This window comes from Alosa pseudoharengus, unplaced genomic scaffold (assembly GCF_046254945.1).
Source record: "Alosa pseudoharengus isolate Yale_2024_CS ecotype anadromous, Long Island Sound unplaced genomic scaffold, YU_APseudo_1.1 YU_APseudo_1.1_scf_7, whole genome shotgun sequence".
NCBI classification, from domain to species: Eukaryota; Metazoa; Chordata; class Actinopteri; order Clupeiformes; family Clupeidae; genus Alosa; species Alosa pseudoharengus.
In genome coordinates, this window is record NW_027468859.1 from 25,602,405 (window position 1) to 25,614,904 (window position 12,500).

The following is a 12,500-nucleotide window of genomic DNA, read 5'->3' on the forward strand; positions in this document are numbered from 1 at the left end:
TTATTGGTCTTTTTAGAGTTGCTCACGCACACACACTCACACGCACGCACGCTTAGTAATTGCTGTGGTGGGTGTGTGATTCTCAGATCAGATGTTTAACTATTGCTTTGGAGTTTCAGAGGAATTTTGTTTTGTTTTTTACACTGTGCGATGTTAAGCTCTCTCTACGACAGAAAACAAAAAGAAATGAAAAAGGAAACAGAAAAAAGAGGAAAAAAAATCTCCCTCGACTTTCCAGATTACAATGTCCATGTCCGTCCTTCAGCTTCCTCAGAAGAAAGAAAAGGAGAATGTTAGATTGTTCTCCCCCTAATCCAGACCTCCTGAGGTTCCCCATGTGCGACGGGGAAATAGGCCCCCTTACTGTAACCCCACTTTTCTCTCCATTTGAAAGGTTCCTTCTTTGTAGATCCAATCGGATTTTGGTGTTTGTGGTTGTAGAGACTTCGGTTTTCATTATGACCTTGAAAAAAAAAAAAAACCTATTCATTTTAATTGCTAACTTTTAATAAAACTTTAATGTGTGTCTCTGTGTGTTTGTGTGCATGTGTGTGTGTGTGTTTCCTCTGCTAGTGTTGGCACCAATCAGGCCTTCCAAGAAAGCCACACGTTCAGTTTCTCTGCCCACTACACCAATGGCATCACCACGGCCATCTACCACCCAGGCCACAGGTCAGTGTGTGTGTGTGTGTGTGTGTGTGTGTGTGTGTGTGTGTGTGTGTGTGTACGAGCACAAGCACATATCCATGTGTGTATCAGTGAGTGGTTTTTGCATGTGTGTGTGTGTGTGTGTGTGTGCCGGTGTACTCACTGGCGTGTGTTCATTTGTGTATGAGTACGTAGGTCATTACCTGTCCGAGAGACATTATTGACCAAGCTGGTACGATGCCACTCCTGCTACCCTTCTGAGACTCAAGGCCATGTAGAGTATGGTGTGTGTGACAACAATTCAATGGGAGTGACATTTGAAGTTTTTTGGAGCTTTCGAAGCCTCTAGGACAAGGGACATGCCTATAGCATACATTAATGCCATAACAGAGATAATGTATAGATAATGTATATGGGAAGAACTAGGGTTTGACTCCATCGCTCAGGTGTCACCTGATGTGTAAATGCACTGTAAGACATATAGATAATCACTTTATCAGGGCCAAAAGTGTTCAGGCACCGTGACTGAATCCAGGCGTGAGCTCTTATGCTTAAGATTTGAAAATAGACAATGTGACTACAGTATATATGACATCCTCATAAATGTCTGATGAACTTCAGGCAGAGACATTTCTATTGCTTTAAGCCCTACTTTATGTTATTTTACTTTACCGCTGTTCATTCAAGTTGATGAATCATGGCTCTCGACTCTCGACTCTCCTTCCCTCTGTGGACACACTGCTCAATCTGTTGGGCAGCCGTGGCCTACTGGTTAGCACTCTGGACTTGTAACCGGAGGGTTGCCGGTTTGAACCCGGACCAGTAGGCACGGCTGAAGTGCCCTTGAGCAAAGCACCTAACCCCTCACTGCTCCCCGAGCGCCGCTGTTGTTGCAGGCAGCTCACTGCGCCGGGATTAGTGTGTGCTTCACCTCACTGTGTGTTTACTGTGTGCTGTTTGTGTTTCACTAATTCACCGATTGGGTTAAATGCAGAGACCAAATTTCCCTCACGGGATCAAAAAAGTATATATACTTATACTTATCTAGACCTCATGGGAATGTTCAGGAGCGAGTGAGAACATTTCTCTCCCGACCAGCAGAGGGCAGCAGTTACCTAATTTGACTCCTAAAGACTTTAAAGACTTTTATTTAATATTTTTGTGCTAACTTTTATTTCTGTGTGTGTGTGTGTTTGAATATGTATGTGTGTGTGTGTGTGTGTTTGTGTGTTTGAATGTGTGTGAGTGTGTGTGTTTGAATGTGTGTGAGTGTGTGTGAATGTGTGTGTGTGTGTGTCTGTGTGTGTGTGAGTTTGTGTGTGTGTGTGTGTGTGTGTGTGTGTGTGTTTGAATATGTGTGTGTGTGTCATCTTTTATCGCTCCCTTGCAGTCTTGCAGCCCAAGTAATCAGAACGTTCTAGAAGCGGTGGCTTTGAGCCGATCCCATCCCTTTCTCTCGTTCCTTATTCCGCTCTGTTCCTTTGTCTTTCCGCGGCGCCGTGCAACGTGTTCCGGCTCGGAATAGCACTCAGCCGCCCCTGCGTTCCTGGCGCAGATTATTGGGTTTGGGAACGATGCCGTGCTGCACTCTCGCTCAAGTGCTCATTTTCTGAGAATGCGGAGCTCTTCTTGGACACGTGTTTGAGAGACATCCCTCACGCGGTCAGCAGCACAGCACAGCACTCCAGTCTGTCAGGAAGGACCCTTGACACCCCCCCCCCCCCCAGGTCCCTGTATATGAGTGTGATTGTGTGTCTGCCTGTGTGTCTGTCTGTGAGTGTGGTGTGTGTGTGTTTTTGTGTTGTGTGTGTGTGTGTGTGTTTGTGTGTGTGTGTGCGTGTTTTTGTGTGTGTGTGTGTGTGTGTGTGTGTGTGTGTGTGTGTGTTGGGGATGGAAAGGTCTAAAAACATCCGAGGTTGTGATTATGGACCTTAATCCCATCATGCATTTCTGCTCACTTCAAGCCCAGTTCCCCCTGCGACGACATACTTGTGTGGTTTGTGTGTTATGGTCACAACCCTGTGGGGAAGTGGAGACCTTTTGCATGACCGCTGTACCAGTCTGATTTGCTCTTTTGTCTCTAACAAAATTATTAATTGACATTAATTGACATTTAAGACTATGACCAATTAATAGTTAGTTATTTTATGCATCATGATTAATGATGTTATTGGACATGATTATGCTATGTGTGATGATTAACGAGGATGTTATTGGACGGCCTGTTTTGTGTTGTGTGGTGTTGTCTCTCCACTGGTGGAGTTGTGTGTGTGTGTGTGTCTCTCTTTGATGATGCGTCCCTGTTTGATGATGCGAGATGGTTCCTGTGCCCTAGGCTCCTGTTGGTGGGCGGCTGTGAGTCGAGCGACGACGGCATCTCCCGGGCCACCCGCTGTGGCCTGAGCGCCTGGAGACTGTTGTCAGGGCAACCGCACTACAAACAGGTCACCAGCTACGAAGACGACGTGGGATCGGTGAGCGGACACTACTGCTCATAATGACGCCATAGCAAAGACTCTTCCCTGCGTTGGAACGGCAGTAACACTTTTCTCTCTCTCTCTTTCTTTTGCTCTCTCTCTCTCGTTCTCTCTTTCGCTCTCTCTCTTGCTCTCTCTATCTCTCTCTTTCCTTCTCTCTATCTCTCTTTTTCTCTCTTTATCTCTCTTTCTCTGTCTATCTCTTTCTTTCTCTCTCAGGCTCAAAGGAGAGGTTTCTTCAGAATCCCCAGCTTTAGGCTTTTCTCTCGACAAAGCAATGAGATGGTACTTCATTTAACCTGTTTGTGTGTGTGTGTTTGTGAGTTTGTGAGTGTGTATATGTGTGTGTGTGTGTGTGTGTGTGTGGTTTACATGTGTGCATCTGTGTATATGGGAGTCGCATTACTCCTGGTGTTAATGAGTAATCTCTTTGGTAACACTGCAGTGCTTAATTTTTTCTCTTTTCTTCTTTGGTCTACTTTTCATCAACCCTCCTCCTTTCTCTCCTCTTTCCTCTCTCTCTATCACTCTCTCTCTCTCTCTCTCTCTCTCTCTCTCTGTCCTTATTGCTCTCACCCTCTTCTGTTCGTTTCATTACCCTCCTCACACCCACATCCCCCTCTCCCTCTGTTTCTTTCACACTCCTTATCCCCTCTGTTTTTGCACTTCACTCTCACCCCCCCCTTCCTCTCACCCCTCCCCTCTCCCTCTCCCTCCCTCTCTCTCTCCCTCCCTCCCTCCGTCTCTCCCTCTCTCCACCTCAGGATGGAGTGTTCAGGATGAGTCTGTCTCCAGACGGGGCTCTGCTGGCGGTGGTGCACTTCTCAGGCAGACTCAGTCTCTGGGACGTCCCCTCTTTCAAACACAGAGCCAGCTGGGAACAAAACCAACAGGTGTGTGTGTGTGTCTGTGTGTGTGTCTGTGTGTGTGTCTGTGTGTCTGTGTGTCTGTGTGTGTGTGTCTGTGTGTGTGTTTACATTTACATGTATTAATTTAGCAGACACTTTTTCCAAAGTGACTTATCAGAACGTCACATATTACCAACAAGTCTCGTATGTCCAACCTCTTCCGTGTAGGTGTCACTTAATATTCATTTCTATACAAACCAAGACGGTGGATTCCTAAAGAAACACAAGCACCCACACCATAAGCGTATCTAAATTAGCTATGTACCATGTACCAAAAATTGAATTTTACCGTGACTCGAAGAGCTGTAAACAGTCTTGTAAGGCTGCGTGTACAAATCCGCTTGGAGCTCCAGTGGAATTTTGAATTGCGACGGGAATTCTCGGGCTAACCGTTGATGTGCCGTGAGAAAGGTTGGGAATAGGCACCCACCAGCCCAGCACTAAACTCTGAGCGTGGTAAACAAAATCGGATATTTCAGGCAGTAAAAGCCCTGATATGAACCAAACTAGATTTTGGTTAAATCTACACACCTATGGCTACTGAAAAATGTAAGGTTCATTTATCAAATGTTATTTTGAAGTATTAAAAAACATAGTTGTTTTAGAATTTTCAAACAAAATGGTTGGTAATTAGCATGTTTACGATACATGTCAACTATATCACAAGGGTTATTATTCCCTAGAGTGTCCACAGACACAACAGTGGAAGCCGGAAATTGTACCCACAACTTTCTGGCTACTGCATGCTAGCCCAGCTCCTTAGCCACTACGCTACCACACTACTGCATGCTAGCCCAGCTCCTTAGCCACTACGCTACCACGCTACTGCATGCTAGCCCAGCTCCTTAGCCACTACGCTACCACACTACTGCATGCTAGCCCAGCTCATTAACCACTATGCTACCACCGCCCGATGTTCAGTTCCATCATCTATCCACCTCCTCTCACTCACTATGATATTGTGCAATGCCATAAGTAGTCTCTGTGCAGTAATGTTTCTGAAGCACTCTCTCAAACATTGCAGCTCAATATCTCAACCCCCTTATCACTGGGATTAATGGGAAAAAAATTTTTTAACCGTGTTTTTATTCAAGAAAGATAAGACAATACATAAATTTAGATGCAGTGTCTTGTTTTCTGTTTTCTTGTAATGGGAACACTTTTATTGGAGTTAGCATGATGGAACATTAGCACAAGAGACATTATCGTATTAGCTCATGTTAATGCTATCTGCTTAAAAGATTAGATCAGGGGTGTCCAAACTACGGCCTGCGGGCCAACTGCGGCCCGCCTCTCACTTTAATCTGGCCCGCCGAGCATTTATTAGTTTATCGTAGATCCGGCCCGCCACACACTATAATCCGGCCTGCCGAGCATTTAATTCGGTTACCATAGGCCGCTCGCTATTTTTTTCCAGCGATAGACGACGTTGTGAGTAACTTTAGACTACTGCAAACTGCTTTACACTCTTCCTAGAGAGCGATTACAATATAAATGTCAAAACAGCTTGTTACATCGAGATACATAGTATCTCCTTTGCAGCAGATCTAACTACATTATGCTACTCCATTTAATTGGGAACGCATTTGAGCGTGCCTGCACGAGAGGGAGAAAGCGCGGCAGGTTCCAGCTTGCTTGTCATAGATAGATAGATAGATAGATACTTTATTGATCCCCGAGGGGAAATTCAGGAAATTGTCATTGTTGATAATTGATATCTACTTTTTAAATAAGCCACTTTTAAAAGGAAATCGCGATGGCAACAGTAGTTCCCACTACTGACCACTTATAAACTGTGAGAGGGCACGAGCCATAGGCACAGCACTAGCCATGAGCTATATTTGAGTGGAGCTGGCAAAAGAGTCTTAAAGTGACAGTGCACCATTTATAAATGAATTAAACAACATCTAATGAACAGTATTTCTTAAAGGGAAATTCCGGTATTTAGCACTTTGAGTCCCTTTTCTGGTTTGTTTTGGATGAACTAGAGTCGTGGACACCGAAATTTTGACGATTGGTCCTGTCTCGACTTTTCTGACAGGCATACTGTAGGCTACTCAAACATGTCCTAAAACAACCCTTAACGTTCGTTTTCAAAACTGTGCAACTCACTGTCAAAATGTCGGTGTCCACCACTCTAATTCATCCAAAACAAACCAGAAAAGGGACTCAAAGTGCTAAATACCGGAATTTTCCTTTAAGAAATAAATTTTCTTTGAAGTAAAATTACTTTGTCATTTAAATTATATAAAACTATATAATAAATATATATATATACACATATATATATATACACACACACACACATTATTTTTTGTTGTGTGGCCCCCCGGCCAATTTTCAAAACCCAATTTGGCCCTTGAGTCAAAAAGTTTGGACTCCCCTGGATTAGATGGAGATGAATAAAGAACCTTTGGCACTGTGTGCAATAATTCAAAGCACAACTGAAGCGTTCCGCTCGTGTAGTGTCTGCTACAACAGTTAGCTTCTGCTATAATGAATGGCACTGGCTACACCAGAGGTGATAGCGCCGTGTACTTTTGGAAAAATTAGACCAATCTTCTAAAACTAGTTTTACGCGATGCAAACAGAGTGCTCAAGTTGCGCACCCACTGTAGCCTAGATTCAAGCCTGTTTTTAAGTTCAAATAACCTTTGTTGGCTGTATGTCACGTATACCACAACAGTGGCCATACACAGAGAAGTTGTCTGCATAGAAATATCAAGTGGAAATGCTCATTGTCTCTCTCTCTCTGTCCCATCCCTCTGTCCCTTGTGTACACACACACACACACACACACACACACACACACACACACACACACACACACACACACACACACACACAAACACACACACACACACACACACTCTGTTTCTTGCTCTCTCCTTTATCTCTGCAGCCAGGATTTGATGAAATCAACCCAGAGTGGAAGACCTCTCTGGAAAAGAGGAAAAAGATAAAAGGTTAAACACACACGCACAAACAAACGCTCTCACACACACACACACACACACGCTAACACACACGCACAGCATATTTTGTAATAATATTGTTCTTTTCCTACACAGGTTGTTCATAGTTGTATCTGCGTGTGTGTGTTTCAGATAAGGAGCAGTACAGTTCTCTGATGGACGTGAGCTGGTGGAGCGCCGCCGCCCTCATTCTGGCCCGGTGTTCCGGTTCCCTCACCGTCTCCTCCTGTAGAACCCTCCGGAACCTACTGGGGAAGTCCTGCGAGTGGTTTGAGCCATCGCCCAGGGTTACGTCTGCTCATGACGGAGGATTCCTCAGTCTGGAGGTGTGTGTGTGTGTGTGTGTGTGTGTGTGTGTGTGTGTGTGTGTGTGTGTGTGTGTGTGTGTGTGTGTGTGTGTGTGTGTGTGTGTGTGTGTGTGTGTGTGTGTGTGTGTGTGTGTGTGTGTGTGTGTGTGTGTGTGTGTGTGTGTGTGTGTGTGTGTGTGTGTGTGTGTGTGTGTGTGTGTGTGTGTGTGTGTGTGTGTGTGTGTGTGTGTGTGTGTGTGTGTGTCAGATCTGTGTGCTCTTGCGACTCCTTAGATACACTGATAACTGAACTACACTCACTAAGGAAGTGATATCACTCTAGTGATACCCTAAAAGGGAAGTGAGGTCGCCGTCTTATCTCCAACAGGTAAGCCAAAGAGGGAGAGATGATGAAACGTTCCTCTCCTCTCTTCTCTTTCCTCTATCCCTCTCTTTATATCGCTCCCTTTTATCGCGTAATTAAACAAATTGCTCCTTTTCAAATCCCCTCTTATCTCCTCCCTTCTGGCTGGTTCTAATCTTAATTTAGTTATAAATCAGAACATGTGATTCATCACATTAGACACGCAAATATGCGGGCCGGGCGGGGGGGCAGAGAGAGAGGGATGAGGGGTGAGGAACGAGTGGTAATGGAAGGCAATAAGATGGAGAGATAGACAGGGAGGGAATGGATGGATGTGTGTGTGTGTGTGTGTGTGTGTGTGTGTGTGTGTGGGCGGGGGGGGGGATTTGTGTGTGTGTATGAGATGTGGGGAGAGAGAGTGTGGTTTAAAAGAAAAGCAACAAAGACACTGTTTTGAAGTGAACAAAAAGCACAGGAAGCTCTTAATAGAGGCTGGTAGAGGAGTTGAGAATGTGTGGACATCATCGATGCAGCCATGATGGCTGTCTTCAGAGCACAAAGTGTGTGTGTGAGAATGTGTTTGAGTGTGGGAGTCAGTGAGCCTTGTGAATAGGAAAGCAAGAATAGGAGAAGGAAACGTGTGTGTGTGTGTGTGTGTGTGAAAGAGAGTGTTTGAGAGATGGAGAGCGAGAGAGAGAGTGCTAGAGATATCGTGGATGGCAAGAAGTTGGTGTAAAAGACAGGAAGTGGAAGCGATTTTGCCAGTGTTTCATCATCCTGTCAAGTGTGTGTCTCTGTGTGTGTGTCTTTCTGTGTGTGTGTGTGCGCGTGTGCGCGTGTGTGTGTGTGTGTGTGTGTGTGTGTGTGTGTGTGTGTGTGTGTGTGTGTGTGTGTGTGTGTGTGTGTGTGTGTGTGTGTGTGTGTGTGTGTGTGTGTGTGTGTGTGTGTGTGTGTGTGTGTGTGTGTGTGTGTGTGTGTGTGTGTGTGTGTGTGTGTGTGTGTGTGTGTGTGTGTAAGAGAGAGAGGGTGTGAGAGAGACTTTTTGATTTTTAACACTCCCTCATTATATGGATCAAGGGCACCTTAAAGGTAAACTATGCAGTATTGGCAATTTCCTTACTGTTTTCTCGGTTTTTGCTTCATTTTCGCTGGCTCTGTCATGACGAATGTCTGAGAAACTCCATCGCTACCTATTTTCTAACCGGTGCCTGGCGTGTGTGTGTGTGTATTTGAATGCAGTAAAGCAATTCGTTACACTCGTTATACTTTTTGACACTGAAGCCGTCGGCCCGCCGCCCCAAAGTTGCAAGGGTGGTTTTTCCACTCACAGGCGCTAGGGGGAAGCGAGACGGCCAACATTCAACCCGAAAAAAGTCATATAACCATTCCAATGACTCTGAAGCGGTTAAATGAAGGTACATTAAGCTAAAAAACTTGCATAGTGTGCCTTTAAAAACCCCACCCCAACTGTGCCAACACCATGGAACAGAAACACACACATCCAATGAAATATCAACTACCGAAACACACACTCCCAATTAAATATCAGCTACCGAAACCCCCCCCCAATTTAATATCAGGTCACTGTAATCAACTACCAAAATAAACTTGAAAGAGACCGTGATGTGTGCACGTGTGCGCGTGTGTGTGTGTGTGTGTGATGTAGATAGATAGATAGATACTTTATTGATCCCCAGGGGATATGTAGGGGATATGTATTACGGTGGTAAGCCTGTCATACTCCCCACTGCCCTCTGAGGCCCTGGATCTGAAACAGGAGAGAACAGAGGAGCTCACCTCCATAAATCACTGAGCCACACACACACACACACACACACACACTACTACTACTACTACTACTACTAATACTACTACTACTACATCTACTTGGTTTTCTCTCAGTGTCCTAGCTATGTGTGTCGATAGAAACTGGGAGTGGGACTCTCTTGGTGCACCTTTGTGTGTGAGTGTGTGTGTGTGCCTTTGTGTGTGTGTGTGAGTCAATATGAGTGTGTTGGTGTGTGTGGGTGTGTGCATTTGGATAAAAGACAGCCTTCTAGGAGAAGAGCCGTTAAAGCCTGACTCATATTTACTCTCTCTCTCAGCTATCCCTTCTTTTCATCTCATCCCTCCATCTCTCTGTTACTCTATCCCTCCATCTCTGTGTTTCTCTATCCCTCCCTCTGTGTTTCTCTATCCCTCCATCTATGTTTCTCTATCCCTCCATCTCTCTGTTTCTCTATCCCTCCCTCTGTGTTTCTCTATCCCTCCATCTCTGTTTCTCTATCCCTCCATCTCTGTGTTTCTCTATCCCTCCCTCTGTGTTTCTCTATCCCTCCATCTCTGTTTCTCTATCCCTCCATCTCTCTGTTTCTCTATCCCTCCCTCTCTCTATCCCTCTCTCTTGGCCTCTTCTGGTATTTTCTCACTTCTGACCTTCTCATCTTAATGTCTTATATGATTTCCATCTCCCTCTTTTTTCATCCATCTCAGCCTCGTCACCATCACTTCTTTTCTCCATCCTTTCCTTCTCTGTCTCTCTGACTATTGTTTTTAAAATCTTTTCTCCCCTCTAGCTTCCCCTTCTACCTTTCTTTCTATCCTTCTGTCTCCCCTGTCTTTCAGTCGCTTTCTCTCTGGCTCTCTTTCGCTTTCTCTCTCTCTCCCTTTGGTTGGTTGGTTGATGTTGAGTACTGGTTTGTGTACTTAGTGTTCCGTTATCCAACTAATTCATTAAACTGGAAATCCGACCAGTTTTCATCTTCCGTCGATTCTGTTTACATGGTAAACATGTGCAGTCTCAGCAGGCTAACTAGATTATGCTTCAACTTATAGCTCTTTCCAAATGTTGACAATTCTGCACATGTATTCTGCACATTCTAACATGGCCACAATCAGTACAATGCAGGGTGGGCCGGAAAAAGGAACACGTATTTCTGAATGCTGAGGTGTCATGGCGACGCCCATTGTTGGCTGGAGAATAATTGTGGATAGACCGGGCAGAGACGGTCAACCCGGAGTAATCAAGGATCTTTGGTGCAGGTGTAGGGAGGGGAGGCAAGTGGTCCATGTTATGGTTTACATCAAATGTGTGTCTCTCTCTCCCTCCTTCTCTCACTCTCTCTCTCTCTTTCTCTCTCTCTCTTTCCCTCCCTCTCTCTCTTTCGGTCCCTGCGTCAGTGTGAGGTGAAGTTGGCGCCCAAGCGTGCCCGTGTGGAGGCCAGCAGCCCTGGGAGCAAAGAGGACTATGTCGGCGGCGAGGACGACTCGGACTCGGACGAGGAGTGTTCTGCGCGGGCACGCTACTTCGGCTACGTCAAGCAGGGCCTTTACTACGTGACGGAGATGGAGCGCTTCGCGCCGCCACGGAAACGCCCGCGCGCCGTCCTCAAGAACTACCGGCTGCTCAGCCTCCGCTCCACCACCCCCGAGGAGCTCTACCAGAGGAAGGTGTGTGTGTGTGTGTGTCTGTGTGTCTGTGTGTGTGTGTGTGTCTGTGTGTGTGTGTGTTTGTGGTTCTCTGTGTGTGTGTGTGTGTGTGTGTGTGTGTGTCTCTGTGTATGTGTACAGTATGTACTGTATGTGTCTGTATGTGTTTGTGGTTCTCTGTGTATGTGCATGTGTGTGTTTGTGTCAGTGTGTATGTGTGTGTGCGAGTGTAGGCTATTTCCACTTCCCTGTCTGTTCAGAGTTTGTGTTCAGCCCAAAGCATGTGTGAAGGATGAGCTTTCACTATTGAAGTTAAGACTACCCTCAGCCCAAATCATGTGTGAAGGATGAGCTTTCACTATTGAAGTTAAGACTACGCTTGCACTCTCCCCCCCGTAGTTTGGAGCAAGCCATTTATTCAAATTTAATCCCAGAACAAAATGGTGAAAGCAATTTAGCAGAGCCAAGCACCCAGACTGTTTACTTGTTCACTGTGGATTTATATGCAGGTCTTCACCCTGGTCTATTTTAGTTTTGTCTGCATGACTGTGTGTGTGTGTGTGTGTGTGTGTGTGTGTGTGTGTGAGAGAGTGCATGTGTGTTCACCTATATTTGTGTCTTAAAATCTAATTGTTTATGTAATTGTTTAAAAGTTCGTTGTTGATTATCTAACTGTGTGTGTTTGTGTGTGTCCGCACTGTTTATTATCTGTTTATTGTGTGTGTGTGTGTGTGTGTGTGTCAGATTGATAATGAGGAGTATGGTGAGGCCCTGTCCCTGGCTCATGCCTACAGTTTGGACTCTGATCTGGTCTACCAGAGGCAGTGGAGGAAGTCCACCGTCAGCATCGCCTCCATCCAGGACTATTTGGTGAGTGTGTGTGTGTGTGTGTGTGTCTCTTTCTTTCTTTCTTTCTGTCTTTCTTTCTTTCTGTCTTTCTCATATTCTCTCCTTCCCTGTCATCCTTTCTTACCTCACAGTGTCACTCTCTCTTAGTCTGTCTGTCTCTCATTGGAATGGATCCACGTGTTTCTTCAGTTGTAATATGGACATATCTGCCTAGATCAGTTTATTAAATGCTGTAGATTAATGTAGATTTTTCTGTGTTAAAATCTGTGTGTGTTTATTTCTCTCTCTGTGTGTATGTGTGTGTATGTGTATGTTGTGTTTTGTGTGTCTGTGTGTGTGTGTGTGTGTGTTTGTTTGTTTCTAACTGTGTGTGGTTGTTTCTATCTGTGGGTGTGTGTGTATGTGTGTGTTTGGTTCTATCTGTGTGTGTGTGTTTCTGTTTGTTTCTGTGTGTGTGTGTGTGTGTGTGTGTGTGTGTTTGTTTGTTTATAACTGTGTGTGGTTGTTTCTATCTCTGTGTGTGTGTGTGTGTTTGTTTGTTTTTTATCTGTCTGTGTTTGTGT

At 45.1% G+C, this 12,500-nt stretch overlaps 1 protein-coding gene across 1 annotated transcript in view; it reads left to right on the top strand.

Moving 5' to 3' along the window:
- The window catches only part of nbas (NBAS subunit of NRZ tethering complex), a 233,879-nt gene that overhangs the window by 20,788 nt on the left and 200,591 nt on the right, over window positions 1-12,500 (top strand). The window contains exons 9-16 of the mRNA XM_076271806.1: window positions 574-672; window positions 2,984-3,122; window positions 3,345-3,410; window positions 3,890-4,018; window positions 6,936-6,999; window positions 7,141-7,334; window positions 10,840-11,109; window positions 11,833-11,958. Of these exons, the coding sequence (XP_076127921.1) occupies window positions 574-672; window positions 2,984-3,122; window positions 3,345-3,410; window positions 3,890-4,018; window positions 6,936-6,999; window positions 7,141-7,334; window positions 10,840-11,109; window positions 11,833-11,958 (1,087 nt within the window). The remainder of the gene's footprint in view (window positions 1-573; window positions 673-2,983; window positions 3,123-3,344; window positions 3,411-3,889; window positions 4,019-6,935; window positions 7,000-7,140; window positions 7,335-10,839; window positions 11,110-11,832; window positions 11,959-12,500) is intronic.